Source organism: Schistosoma mansoni, chromosome 3 (genome assembly GCF_000237925.1).
Source record: "Schistosoma mansoni strain Puerto Rico chromosome 3, complete genome".
Lineage (NCBI taxonomy): Eukaryota > Metazoa > Platyhelminthes > Trematoda > Strigeidida > Schistosomatidae > Schistosoma > Schistosoma mansoni.
Genome location: NC_031497.1, coordinates 21,086,682 through 21,100,877, shown reverse-complemented (window position 1 = coordinate 21,100,877; position 14,196 = coordinate 21,086,682). Strand labels below are relative to the sequence as shown.

Below are 14,196 nucleotides of genomic sequence, written 5' to 3'. Positions count from 1 at the left end.
AGTCCTGATAGCAACTTGCTTGTGCAATGGCGTGAAGTTTGAATTCACTTGGTATTGTTTGTTTGAATCTTCCCATTGATGTTTAGGACTGCCACTGATCAGTCTCTAAAGCATTTGATTAGTTAATTTCTTCATAAGATAAATTGGATAAAATAAAGAAGTTAATAAAATATTTTTTCTTACTTTTTTATATTTATTAAGTACAGTCAATAAGTATTGAATATAACCAATCATGTAATCATAAATTGTCTTGCATATTCTTTTAAATATCTTTCCAACTATTATTAATTATGATATCAACTCACTGAAGACAATGGTGGACGGTAGCTTAATTTCGTGAATTGGTTGAAGTTAGACATTAACACCGTTGGATGCCAGCTCAGTGGTCTAGGGGTTAAGCGCTCGCGTGCGAGACTGATAGGTGTTGGGTTCGAATCTCGCGAGGCGGGATCGTGGATACGTACTGCTGAGGAGTCCCCTAGTAGGACAAAACGGCCGTCTCTCCCCCCTCTCTTTCTCTCACTATTTCTATCCTTAAGAAATCATTCCCGCGTAAAATATGTTACTCTAATTTCTATAGTCGATTGGTTTATTTTACAGTGGAATACCATAAAAATTTATTGAGTATGTGTATGTTATACTTAAAAAATTGATTATTAATCAAATGATCATTGATTCCATGGTTTACGTCTTGAATTTCATAAGTTATGGTGAAATTAAACAAAATCTATTTGTTGCAATTAGTTCCTTTTATGAAGCTAGAACAAGTATGTATAACATATTTCTGACTAGTGAAATGATGTAATCTTTTTGAGATTGAGAAACAAAACAACAACAGGAATTACGTAAATATAGACGGAAAACAACGGAACCAGGTAGGATAGTAACAGAGAAAAAAATGCAAATGAAAAATGACTGATTTTTAGTGATTTATTGATATGGAAAAATACCTTGTTCAGTTTGTTAACTGTGGAATTGATTATTACAAATTTTTTAAAAGTATTGAATGGTTGATTATTTTTAATGAATACACTAATAAATACTCCGAAATTTCATTGAAATCACTAGCTGGTCAAAGTTAAACAAACAGTGAAAACCTGAGAGCACTGAACAGATGTTTTGTCCTAGTATGTGACATTTCACGAGTGTCTGTCGACAAACATACGAACATTCGATTCCGTGCGTGAACGCTAACTTCTAGACCACTGAGCCGTGCTCCAATAACGTACATATCCTGGGTTGGATTCCCACTTTCAGGGTAGTAGATACACACTGTTGAGGAGTCCTATACTAGAACAAAATGGCTATTCAGTGCTCCCAGATTTTCAACGGTTGTCTAACTTATATCCGTCCGTGATATCAGTGAAATCCCACAATCTCTGCAACTCCATAATAATACTTCAATATGTGTTCTATTATAAAGGTGTACTACAACAGGCCATCTACATATAATGTGTAAATAGCACATTAGGTTAGCGAAAATGATTGTTATTGAGATTGCACACTTGCTAGTTAAAATGAATGATGTTGATGTAAAAAGTGGCAAATTATTTAAGAGTTAAAATTCTCACGAACACTTTTTTTCTGTAATTATCTTTCTGTCACTTTTGTCATTCACTATATTGTGACATTTTTAAATAATTCACTTTTGCTTCGTAATTATTTTTATGTTCATTCCCTACATAAAAATGTTCGCTAATTATGGGAAAGGGCAACATATTGAGTTTTTTTAATTACAAGCAAATAATTGTACGTCATTTATCTGTCTATATACTAATATACAGGACAGAACTTGTCTTAATATAGGTTAAGGCCCTGACACGACAGGTTAACTGGTTTAACCTCTGGGAGAGAGACCAAAACTATTTTATCACATGATTGGTTGACAAGCAAGAGGGAGAAAAGATGGGTCAACTGGAACACTACTCGATCCATTCGCGATTCCAATTTCGATTGACATTAGTGTAAAAAGACACATGAATAAGTAGCTGACTAACATGACCACAACGCACAAACAATTAGAAAAATACACTTATTTCCAAACTTGGCATTAGGGTAGATGAATAGAGCACCAAAGGTTACGTTTAAATTACAGTAGCTTTGGTACAGAAAAGGGTATGACAGTGAATCATATATCAAACGAAAGCTTATGGTTTGTAGAATCAACTAGGGACAAAATTGAATGTTAGTGTTTTACAAGCTTCGAATTAAGTGAGAATAACGTCCCCCAAATTAGTTTCCGTTCATATCGATAATGTAACTTATTTAGCAAACACACGTGTATAAACTTGATTTCAGGCCATATCGTTTATGGATGGGCAAGATTATGCTACTTAATTGTGGAACCAAAAACCGCTCTGAAGCACATTTACGCTTTTTTTTTTACTTATTTTGTATCCTTTGAATAACAATCTATAAAGACAAAAATGAATATTCATTTAACGCTTATTTCTCTGACGATCGAATGAAAAGCTGACGTTTAAAGTAATTTCTAAAAGTGAAACAATGCATTGTATATGATAGATCTGTAGTGTAGCAGTAGTGTAGACTTTATGTCAAGCAAATTAACAAAACACCACCTTTAACAGATATTATATTGATAAATGGAAGTGATGTGGGGGAGAGGGAATAGGAACAACAGCTGGAACAAATGCTACTTTTTTTTTCTAGAACTATATCTATCAGTCCAATTATAATGCAAATAAAAAAATTAATGTACTTAATCAATGGATAACATCTAATATTTGTATCTAGGACGAAAAAAGAAAAACTGTTTCCTGTTCCATTATATTTAATTGGATACTTAGTGTTCATCTTTTTTTAAAATTATGAACATATATATTACAAAAAACATTAATATTAATATTAGTATTATCATTTATCATTATTAATTATAGTACCTATTGATACACAATCATGTTGAATTTTCCTAGTTCATTTAAAGTGATTAAAAACTGTTTACTTAAGATCGCACACACACACACAAACAAACAAACATGTCACATACATTCTAATTCAATATATCTAAACAATATGAACTCCGTTTTGGGATATTCCATCAGTTAATGGAATATTATCAACGTTAAAAGTAGAATTGATCAGATATTGTATTCAATACAACTATAATTCAATATTTTATTGGTTGTATTTGGAAACAGAGAGTAATCAAGCAAACAAGTTTCGTTTGAAATTTATTTATTCAGCAATTCAACGATCAATCTATTCTACAAGTATCCTACCAACCTTGTATTTTTTTTTGCTCCAGCCACTATATTTCCTATACATTTATTTATTGATAGTTTATAGACGTTATTCGTTGCGGATTAGTAACATTTATGGTGTCATAGAAAACCAAAGAGCATGGGACAGTTGTTTTATTCTACGATGAAGATCATTGGAATTGATGAATCACGGTTAACACTGAACATCATATGATGAAATGAATCGATTAGAGCTGGAACTGTAAGTCACTGAATGAGGATTCCATGGTCAAAAGGGCTCCCCATGAAACATGAAAGTCTTCAGTTATAACCCTAGAAAGTTAGAACTAGTGAGGAATTCCATACTAAAATGAAACAGTTGTCAAGTCATCCCTAGTTTCCAGTAATATTTATTTATTTATTTAAACACATAAATATTGGTACAAGGAAGCACCAGATACATATGCGCCATACAAATCTCATTTGATTTGTGTGAGGGCTGGGATACTGCACAGGTGCCCAAACTGAAACTGGTGGTTTTCTCAGAGGGCCACACCCGGAGCCTTTGACTTAAAGATCTGATCCACAAGGCAGTGGAGCATCGTAAGGAAATGGACCCTCCTTGTCCACCAACCCGGTTAAAGCGACAGACATTCGCTTTTCGTCCTCTCAATTTCGTAAACAACAGTAATGCCACGAGAAGGCAGTGAGTAGGACTTCCCTGGAAGAGGATATATGCTCGTGGCCATGTGACAGCATTTCGTGAGGGAGAGCGGACCCTCCCCACTCTCGGCCGTACCAGGGCATTTGGGGACGTTTCCAGTAATACTACAAACAAAACCCCTAAAAATTAAACTATTCTTCACAAAACATATCAAACCTAATAACCGATAATTCTAGTACATTAACTGAAGGGTGTACATACTTTATTGATTACAAATCTACAAACAAGTGAATGAAAGTAAAATAAAGCTGTGATTGTCTTAAAGAAGGAAAAAACAAACACACACACACATACCTATTCACATCAGAAAATTCATGTTAGAATATTCGAGATTTTTTTTCAGACAAAATGTTTCAGCAAATAATTTAAACTCTAAATTAATTGATAAGCTTAAACTATTAATGTATATTTATTCATCATTTATTGAATAGGGAAAATTAATGGAAATCTTAAATGTTATTAAAAAGGTATTAATTTGGAAACATTTTGAAAGCTTTAAAACCACATTGAAAAAGCAGATATTGTTATAAAGATCATGATCTTTATCAGAAGGGGGTTTTTATGGATATTATAGTAATTTCAAATAGTTGTGATCATGAATCAATTGAAGCTAGACCATCATGGAAAAGCTGGAAGCACTGGACGACCGTTTTGTCCTATTGTGGAACTACTCCTCAGCAGTATGCATCCACGATCCTGCCTCGTGAGATTCAAATCATGATCTTTGTTTATAGGGGACATGATCAAATGAAAGGTTCCCTATGTTTCATAATTAAACAAATTATCAAAAACTTGTGCAACTTGTGTACACAAAATTGTGTAATCGATATGAATTAGTACTGAGATTTAATATTTCAATATTTAGTTAATCGATTAGGGAATTTAATAAAACCATTACAACATGATATACGTTGTAAAGTATCTAAAATACTGGATTAATAAAATATTCTCAAAACGTTTAAAACTACATACACATCAGTTGTATACTCAACTACAAACATTGAAAGAGAAGACATGGATCGATTTTTTTCACAATTTACATTTTTAGGATGATAAGTAAAGGATTAATCTATTTGTACTAAATAACGTCTGAAAATATGGAGTACTATCATTTTCTTAAGTACAACCAGGAAGTCTATACTCCATTACATGGTTTACAATTAGGATTCAAAGGCTTCTTGAATTCAGTGCTATTTCATTCTTGTGGTTTGTAACTTTCATTCGTTTTTTTTCTGAATTTGCTACTTAAAATTAGCCTTCCACTGAGATAGATATTTTTATTTCACACAAATATTTCTCGCTTTGTGAATCACCCAACATTGTTACTTACTTACGCCTGTTACTCCGAACGGAGCATAGGCCGCCATCAGCATTCTCCAACCCACTCTATCCTGGGCCTTTCTTTCTAGTTCTATCCAACTTTTATTCAGTATTCTCATGTCTGTCTCCATTTCTCGGAGTAATTCGTTTTTTGGTATTCCTCTCCCCCTTTGCCGCTCAAAATTCCATGTGACGGCTTGCCTCGTGACGCAGTTGAGTGCTTTCCTCAAGGTGTGTCCTATCCACTTCCAGCGCTTCTTCCTGATTTCTTCCTCCGCTGGAATCTGGTTTGTTCTCTCCCACAGTAGGTTGTTGCTGATAGTGTCTGGCCAACATTGTACAATTACCGAACTTATGATTCTTTACTTTGTAACAGGAGGCTGAATTCATCAACCAACCGCTCTTTATAACTGATTGAACAAGATCATTACAAATAAAGATTTGTTTATCATTTAAAAGAATTTCTATAATAATATTGATGATAATAACTCAATGATGATTATGTGAACAAACTGTCCTTAGTTGAAAATTTGATTTGAAAACAGGAAAAAAGAAGACCAAATTTATTCTTGGTTAATTAATTATCCTATTTTTTTTTCTATGTATGTATTCTTGTTTATTTTTATTTGTTTCAACAACAAAAAAAGTGAATTGCTATGGCAGCAATTAAATGAATTCACTTTCTTTTCTGTTTATTTACTTCCGTTTATTCTTCGACAACTAAGTATACAATTACCATTGAAAATTAAAATCAAATAATGATTAATTGTTTTTGCCCTAACAGCATGAATCAACATAAAGACTCAGACATATACACATACATAAGACGCGTAGGTATATGTACTGGTACAATAGTATCTATCACCGACATCTTGTACCATTAAAGAAATATAATTGAAGCTGATAAAGAAACTGAGATATTGCTGAAGAATGCGTAAAGGTTTTTATGGATAATCATTTCGATTCAATATCAATCAATACAGATAAATGAAGATAGAGTAATGAATAAGATATATACATTGAACAATCCCTGGTTTGTAATTCGTATAATGTTGTTCCTATTGTTCAGTGTTGATTGATTTATACCAATTAGGTTGCAATATGACCCCTGGTCTAAGTATTTCTACATGGCGTGGACTTTATCTTAATGTTAGTTGAGTGGAAGTAGTCAGCGGGATACCCTGAACGTAGTTTTGTGCTAGTGAGCAGTCAGAAGTAGGTGTATCTATAATCTTAATGTTTATTCTATTATTTTTTCTTTTAGGCCTTTGAATAATGAATATAGAAAAAGACGTAATTTATTTTACAACGGTCAGTCTAGGAGAACAATTTCGTTCAGGTTTATTGAAGATAACAAGTTACCAAGTATATGTACGTCTAGAATGCCCTTGAAAGTGGGACAAAAAAAATTAACATACTAAAAAAAAGCATCTTGGATAAACAATAGAAATTTAAATTTACGAAATTAAGTAACGGCATGATTATTGAATGACTAGATATAAGGTTTAACCATCATACCCTGTCCAATAAAATAATAGTTTATGGTAAATATAATTAATCTTTCAGAAAAAATTTCAAATAGCCTCAGTTACCTGTCATCAATAATGTGTAATTGAGAAATTATCAGAATGGGGATTTGTGGAGATTGAGGTATGTTTAAAGTTGAATCCATGATTCGATCTAAGCTAGACCACTATTGAGAACCTGGAAGCAATGGACAGCCGTTTTGTCCTAGTACAGGACTCTTCAATGGTGCTTATCCACGATCTCGCAAGCGGGACTCGATCTTTAGACTTCCAGTCTCTCGCACGAACGCTTAATCTCGAGAACATTGAGCGGGCATCCAACAGTGTTAATGTCTAACTTCAATCGATTTAACGGAGGTCCAGCTTAGATCGACTAATGAAAACAACTTCAAACACACTTCAATCCTCACAAATCCCCATTCTGATAATAATCATGTGTTCACTGGTGACTAGCTTCAAGATGGCCGTAATTGAGAATTATCCATATCAGTATATATTTTTTTTTCACAAAACATATACACTATTAATATTAAATATCAAATAATTGCAAACAAGGCTCATTTTCATTTAAATTAAATACTGAATAATGTTGACCAGAATATATAAGAACTTTCGTCTAAATTAGAGCGAATAGTTTCACAATATTTGGGTGCCAAGTTGATGTAAGACATTAAAATTTGAATAATATATTTTATATAGTGAGATTATGAAGGCAAAAATTGAAAGGCAGCCCAACCCAGGGAAAACCTGGAAGGACTGCCTTGACGCCGTTTCGTCCTATTTTGGGACTCCTCAACAGTGCGCATCCACGATTCCACTTCGCGAGATTTGATCACAGGACCTACCATTCTTGCGGCAGAGCACTTAACCGATAGACCACTGACCCGGCATCCAATCCACGAAATTGAGCAACCATTCACCAATGTCATCAATAAGTTGATATCTCTCAACAGACCCGTTTGAACTCCACTGGATACTGCTTCTCATTAGAACTTCAGGAAATACCTCATGGAGCCAGTCACTAGCGAGCACTGCTGAAGAGTCGCACAGTAGGACGAAACGGCCGTCAAGCAGTGCTTCCAGGATTTCCCTGGTTGTCTAGCTTCATTTGACTCATGATCTCAACTCTATAAAATTACTAAAATCTCCACAAAAAAACCCCTTCTGATAATAATATATTTGTAAAATTTCACCGAATGAATTTGAAGTAAATACATTATTTCGCCTGGTAATCTGGTTCAAGCTTTTTCAAGGAAATATCCTAGGACCAGAATAGTAATAAAAGTTCAATAAGAACAATATTATATTACATTCAATTCAATCACTCTCTCTATATATATAAACTACATAACTATACATATAAATAATCTTGGTTTTTTATTATGTAATTGACATGAAATTGGTTAATTTATCCTCTTTTTTTGTAATAATAATGGGAGGAATGTATCATTTACAAAAATTGCATGTGAATATTACTCAGCTGTTAGTGATTAAATTGCATATACAAATTTTCCTATTTTTTGTTTGTTTGTTGGCAATGGATTAAATTAAGCTCATCTTATGTTTCTATGCGTTTTTTTTCATATTGAGAGTGATAAAGATTTTTAAGGTTTCCTCTTTTTTTTCTTTTTTCTTTTTTTTGCTCGAAAGGAAAGAAACACAATGAAAAACTGTATAGGAAAAATAAACAAAGATAGGTGGAAGGAAAAACACAAAAAAAACCTAAGAAGATAAGATTGTTTCTTTTATTCTACATGCAAATAAATTGATGTATTTACCATATAGTGAAAGTATTATTATTATTATTATTATTATTATTATTATACAAGTACATACATAAACTATCAGTTCTTATAGACTGTTCTGTTTAAGGAGAAAGATCAGTAAGAATAATATCCATATTGTCTAATCATTTCAATCACGGATATACGTGTCTATAACCAAAGTATATAAGTAATAGACATTTAGAGAAAGGAATTTTTTTTTCTTAAAGGAGACTAATATATCAGTCTATGTTTATGAATATAATTTAACAACAAGTATATTTTGCATAATAATAAGATCGAGTAAAAATCATGTCTCAATCTCTTGTTGAAACCAACTTCCAAGGGAAAAAGATCTGATTTATAAGTTTTTTTTTTTGAAAAAAAATTGAGATTGATTCTTTTGGTATCGATGGGGATTTTCGGTACAAACTGATGATTTCTAGTTAAAGAACTGGTTAGCGAAATACTGAACAACACTAGTTATCTCTCATGCTTTATTTTAAAAACAGCCTTACTAGTGTTCTCTTTGAGATCACGACTTAGAGTTTTAGATTTCGCAATGGATAAGCTTTAAACAATTAGGTTAGATTGCAAGAATGATTCCAATTTCCAAATCCAATCAGTTCATGATATAACGAGGTAATCTTTCTGTCATTGTATGATAAATTAGTCCATAATTCCTGTTTGTAGATTATTCTAGAAATTTATATCATGGTAGCCTTGTGACTTTCGTACTTATACAGTTCCTTTTCTCATGTTGAATAGAACTGCAGAAATTTTGTATAATTAGATAGAGGCGATGGACAGCATAAAGTAACATCAACCTTTGAATCATAGCCAGGTGTTGATGAATCTTAAGCTACAATATAACAACTGTCCATTGCTTCCTAAGTTTTATTAGTTTTTCAGTGTAACGTCAAATTGTGTTGACCATCATATTGAGTTGATGACGAGAATTTATAGCTGAGATAGATACACACAAACGAAATAATTGTTATGTTTTTGTAAACCGTTGACCTGACTCGAATTTCGATAGACGTATATAAATATTCTATGAATATAAATCTATTATTTAACTCTGTATATTACACCTAGACTAACCTTCTTTATGTGACGACAGTAATAAGAAGTCAAATATGGGTCGTGTTGGATGAAGTTATTTCAAGCACTCGTTTATCCAGACAGACATTCAAAATGAAAAGCACGAAAGTGAAGCGAAGCGGAGAATCTGAGTGAGCCAACTCGATTTCGTGGAGCGTGATTCGATTTCTATAACCAGATAAAAATAAGCTACGGAAATGTGATGAATAGGGTAAGAAATACATATACACTTAAATGAAAACAGTCGAGGTTAATTAGCGAGTAATCGGCAAAGTCAAATGTGACTCAAGAAGAATGAACAAGCTGATACATTCGGATGCTAGAATAACCCATGTGGGCTTGACATAATACTGAACACTAAAATATCATTAAAAATACCAGAGAAACTAATAAAAATATTTTCAAATGTCCAAATCCTGTTGATGACTCAACTGTGTTCTTTTTTGTCAATAAACTAATATATGGGTTGAATAACTTTATAAATGTGATCATATAGAACACATGGAATGTGGTTAGTAGTGCAATCTAGAACGAGCATCTCATCATAGTTGGAACTTGTCAGATGGGTATGCCTGGGTTCCAAAGTTTATTTTCAATCAAGGATTCGAGACCATTACCTTTCACTTCAAATGCCAACACGTTATTCACTTGGTTATAGAGTCTAGATAGCCACTCACTTATTCAACCACTACGAGTTTTAATTTATTTTGTAATGGTTTGGATCACCCAATATTGAAATGATACCGAGTTTCAAACCAGAATTTTAAATCAGTCAACGATAAAGTGAACTTGTATAAAATTAGGCGATTTTGGCGTCCGTTACACAAATGTGAGATGTCAAATGATATGGGATTTATTTAGAGAAGATACAATCACGACAACCAGATCAGTATATGTTGCCAATACATGAAAGTTAGTTTGCATAGTATAAAGAAGTGTGTAGTATGTTTTTAAATTTAAGAAACATTGATAATTATTCACTGAACACTGCACGTTTTATAGGACAAACAATGCAGATTCATTACTGCGATCCAATGTTAATGCCCTTATATTTAGTACCTATCCATTCACTTTTTGTGTCTAAGTGTAATCTATTCACCACTTTGCTTCTGTCGTCTTCTTTTTCTCTATTATTTATAAAGTAAATAAAATTGAACAAATCAATTATGTTGCACAAGGCTCCATGATTTCACGGTTGAAGATCTTCCTGTCGACCTCCCTTTTATGAACCCAAAAGGCATTGAGTAGAACTTTCATTCAAATACATTCAGCTCAATATAAAAAAGTAACAACAATATATTATAATCAATTATTTTAATCCAAAACTGTAAAAAAATATGAATGAATCTCAGCTATCATAGTAACAACAACAAAAAATTATTTAACCCCCCCCACCCAACTGTGTATTTATAGTAGTAAAGAAATACGTAAGTGCACAAAAACTGTCCAAAAGGTTATTATATTATGAGATGAATTGCACTGCAAGATTTTTTTGTTTTGATTTTATTTAACAGTAAAAAAATCTGAATAAAACAAACAGATTAGGACATTTTGGTGGTTAAATTAATTGAGGACATTTCAATTGTATTTCATGGAAATTAATAAGTGACAAATAATGGAATGGTCATGCTGGTTTTCTTTTCTTCGCTTAGTAAACGTTAAACATCAGGATTTTTTTAGTTTTCGCATTATATTACTTTTAACTTCAATTTAAGCTTTCTGTACACTCATCTTCATTGTGAGATGTGAAAAAAAAATCAATTTTTAGAAGAGTATTTATACATCAAGTTGTGAAGTAAAGAAGCGACTGGAATTCACCAACAGAAAGAAATTAAGTCTAAGTTTCTTGTTGGTTAGCATTCATTAGAAATCCATATCTATAATCATGAAAGAACTTGTGTTATTTCAACCTCCTTCCTATTCAGAGTTTTAACCTCACACCAGCTAACGCAAGGATAATATTATCAATCGCCTACACAGTTCCAGAATCTTATGAGACATAAATTAATGGTCAAAACAACTGACTGAATTCGATTACTTATAACAATTCGACAATATTACAATGCTTATTATTCAATGATCTGTCAGTGGAGAAAATCGTGTGAAACAGCACGTGAATTCGTTAAATTTGGATAAGTTGAAAAGATAACACTGTTAAAAAAAGAGATTGCTACAATTAAGTCAACAATCTGAATTTATTTATTAGTGTCTATTTATTTATTTATTGGTACAAGGAGGAACTAGATAAATATGCACCATACAAAAAAATATGTCATTTAATTTAATTGTGTGAGGGCCACATCCAGAGCCTTTGATCTAAAGGTCTGATCAACAAGGCAGTGGAGAAACTTCAGGAGATACAGTCCCATGGAAGCCAGTGACCGACGACTGGTATATACGCCATTTGTCCCCTCAGGATACTGGAACCCATGTGCACCATTGGTTTAGAATCAGGGTTTTCCAACTCCCCTAGGTGAACTCACCGTATCCACCAACCCGGTTAAAGTGCCAGACATTCGCTTTTCGTCCTCTGAATTTCGTAAACAACACCCCGTCCAACGAGAAGGCAGTGAGTAGGACTTCTCTGGTGGAGGATACATACGCGTGGCCATGTGAAAGCATTTCGAGAGAGAGGACGGGCCTTCCCCACTCTCGGGCGTACCAGGGCATTTGGGGGCTATCTATTAATGAGTTTTAATTTACAATCAATATTACATTTCACAGAATACAACATTTTATGCTTGTTCTATCTCAATAAAAAGAAAACACTTTAAAAAAAGCGAAATAAATCACTTTAGAAATCTGTCATAGATCTTACTCTAAAAGAATTTGATAGAAAATTTACAGAAAAGTGTATTTATAATTAGACTGAGGATTTTGTCGATAATGATAACAATGTCAACGAGAAAATACAATGAAATTTAATCGTTTCAGATAGGAAAAGAAAAAGAAAGAAAGCTCTTTCTAACTTACATAAACATTCAATGAGCTAATTATGTCAGTAAATAGGAATGAAAATGTACACAGAAAGTATTTTTTTTTGTCATAGAATTTTATACATTTCCTGTATATATACTTATCTAAAATGATCGACGAATACACTTATATCTATATACATATACAATCGCCAGTCAGGGGACTTTCCTATACTCAGAGAAACACGATTCTAATCGAAATTCTGAATGCATTCGAGGAGTGGGAAAGAAAGATTTTTCCAAGGCAACATTACACAACTTATCAAACTAATTCAATTTGCGTTTTTGTTTTTTAAAAAAAAATCTTTTCTCTAAAACCTTCATAACCAGAAAATAAGTCAAAAGCAACATGAATAGTGGTTCAATGAATTAGACTATTTATGTAGAATAGAATCATTTACCAATATGTTATGTACATCTATATTGATATACACTTTAAAATTTTCAACATAATCAGCTGATAAACAATTGATGAGAAGTACTTTTCTCTTCTCAAAATAAAAAGGGGAAATATACAAGTAACTATCAGCTAGTTAGTTAGATAGACAAAAAAAAAAAATAGAGAGAGAGAGATGAAGGAAAAGGGAAGCTAGAAGTGAGTATTTTGAAGAAAGACTATAAAGAAAAAGTAGCAAACGATCATAACATAAATTATTTCGACTAAAACAATCGAATTAAACATAGCAAAAACTAAAACAAGAGATAAAAAGAAAACATTATCATAACAGAGTCTACTGGAGGATGTCATATTGACAATGTTTATTTCACTGTTTAATACAATCGAACATTATTCAATTCACCCAGTAAATCAGTGCGATATATAAGAGCATGAATTTTCATGGAGGCTTTATTTTGATTGTCTACAACTATGTATATATGTCTTTTATGATTAGATCATTGTAAAGCATCCCAACTTGCCAGATGAAAAAAAGACAAATGGAGCAATCATTAGAGGTTTAAATAAAACACTCAGTGAAAATTATGTTATTTATGAAGCACTCACTCATCAAATTGATGGAAAAAATGCTCAGAAATGCTTGATACGGCATATATATTGAAGATCAGAAGGGGTTTTTGTGGATATTTCAGTATTTTCATAGTTGAAATTATGAGTCAATTGAAGCTAGACCACCAGTGTTTCCAGGTTTTCCATGGTGGTCTAGCTTCAATTGACTCATGATTCCAACTATGAATATGTATATATTAAACATTGAAAAATCGAAACGCTACAAATTCACTGGCACCTTATCTTCACAAGATGTCAACAAGTTTCTCAAATATTATATATATAGGTGAGATGTGCTTGATTAACTTTAAAAAACAAGTATTCTGTATAAATATGTCTTCGTTAATAAAATTTTAACCGATACTGTGAACACAACTCTATTACATTAACAGAAGAATAGACAAAAATTAAGATGATTATTAACAGTAGTTTTTAGCAACGGTTGAATTTGCCAAGAACATATTGTGTTACCAGCAGTCTACCTAATTCCGTCAGACTGAGAATACTGCAGACGGCTGAGACAATTGCTATTCGGATCAAAAAGCCAGAGCTTTGTATCCAAAAGAAATATGTCAAGC

At 32.6% G+C, this 14,196-nt stretch overlaps 1 protein-coding gene across 1 annotated transcript in view; it reads right to left on the bottom strand.

Annotated features, from left to right (window-relative positions):
- Window positions 1-6,602: 6,602 nt before the first annotated feature.
- Smp_134810 (putative suppressor of actin (sac)) overlaps window positions 6,603-14,196 on the bottom strand; it is a gene marked incomplete at both ends in the record, with an annotated part of 44,423 nt that continues 36,829 nt past the window's right edge. Inside the window, one exon of the mRNA XM_018799611.1 lies at window positions 6,603-6,631. Coding sequence (XP_018651382.1) covers window positions 6,603-6,631 — 29 coding nt within the window. The remainder of the gene's footprint in view (window positions 6,632-14,196) is intronic.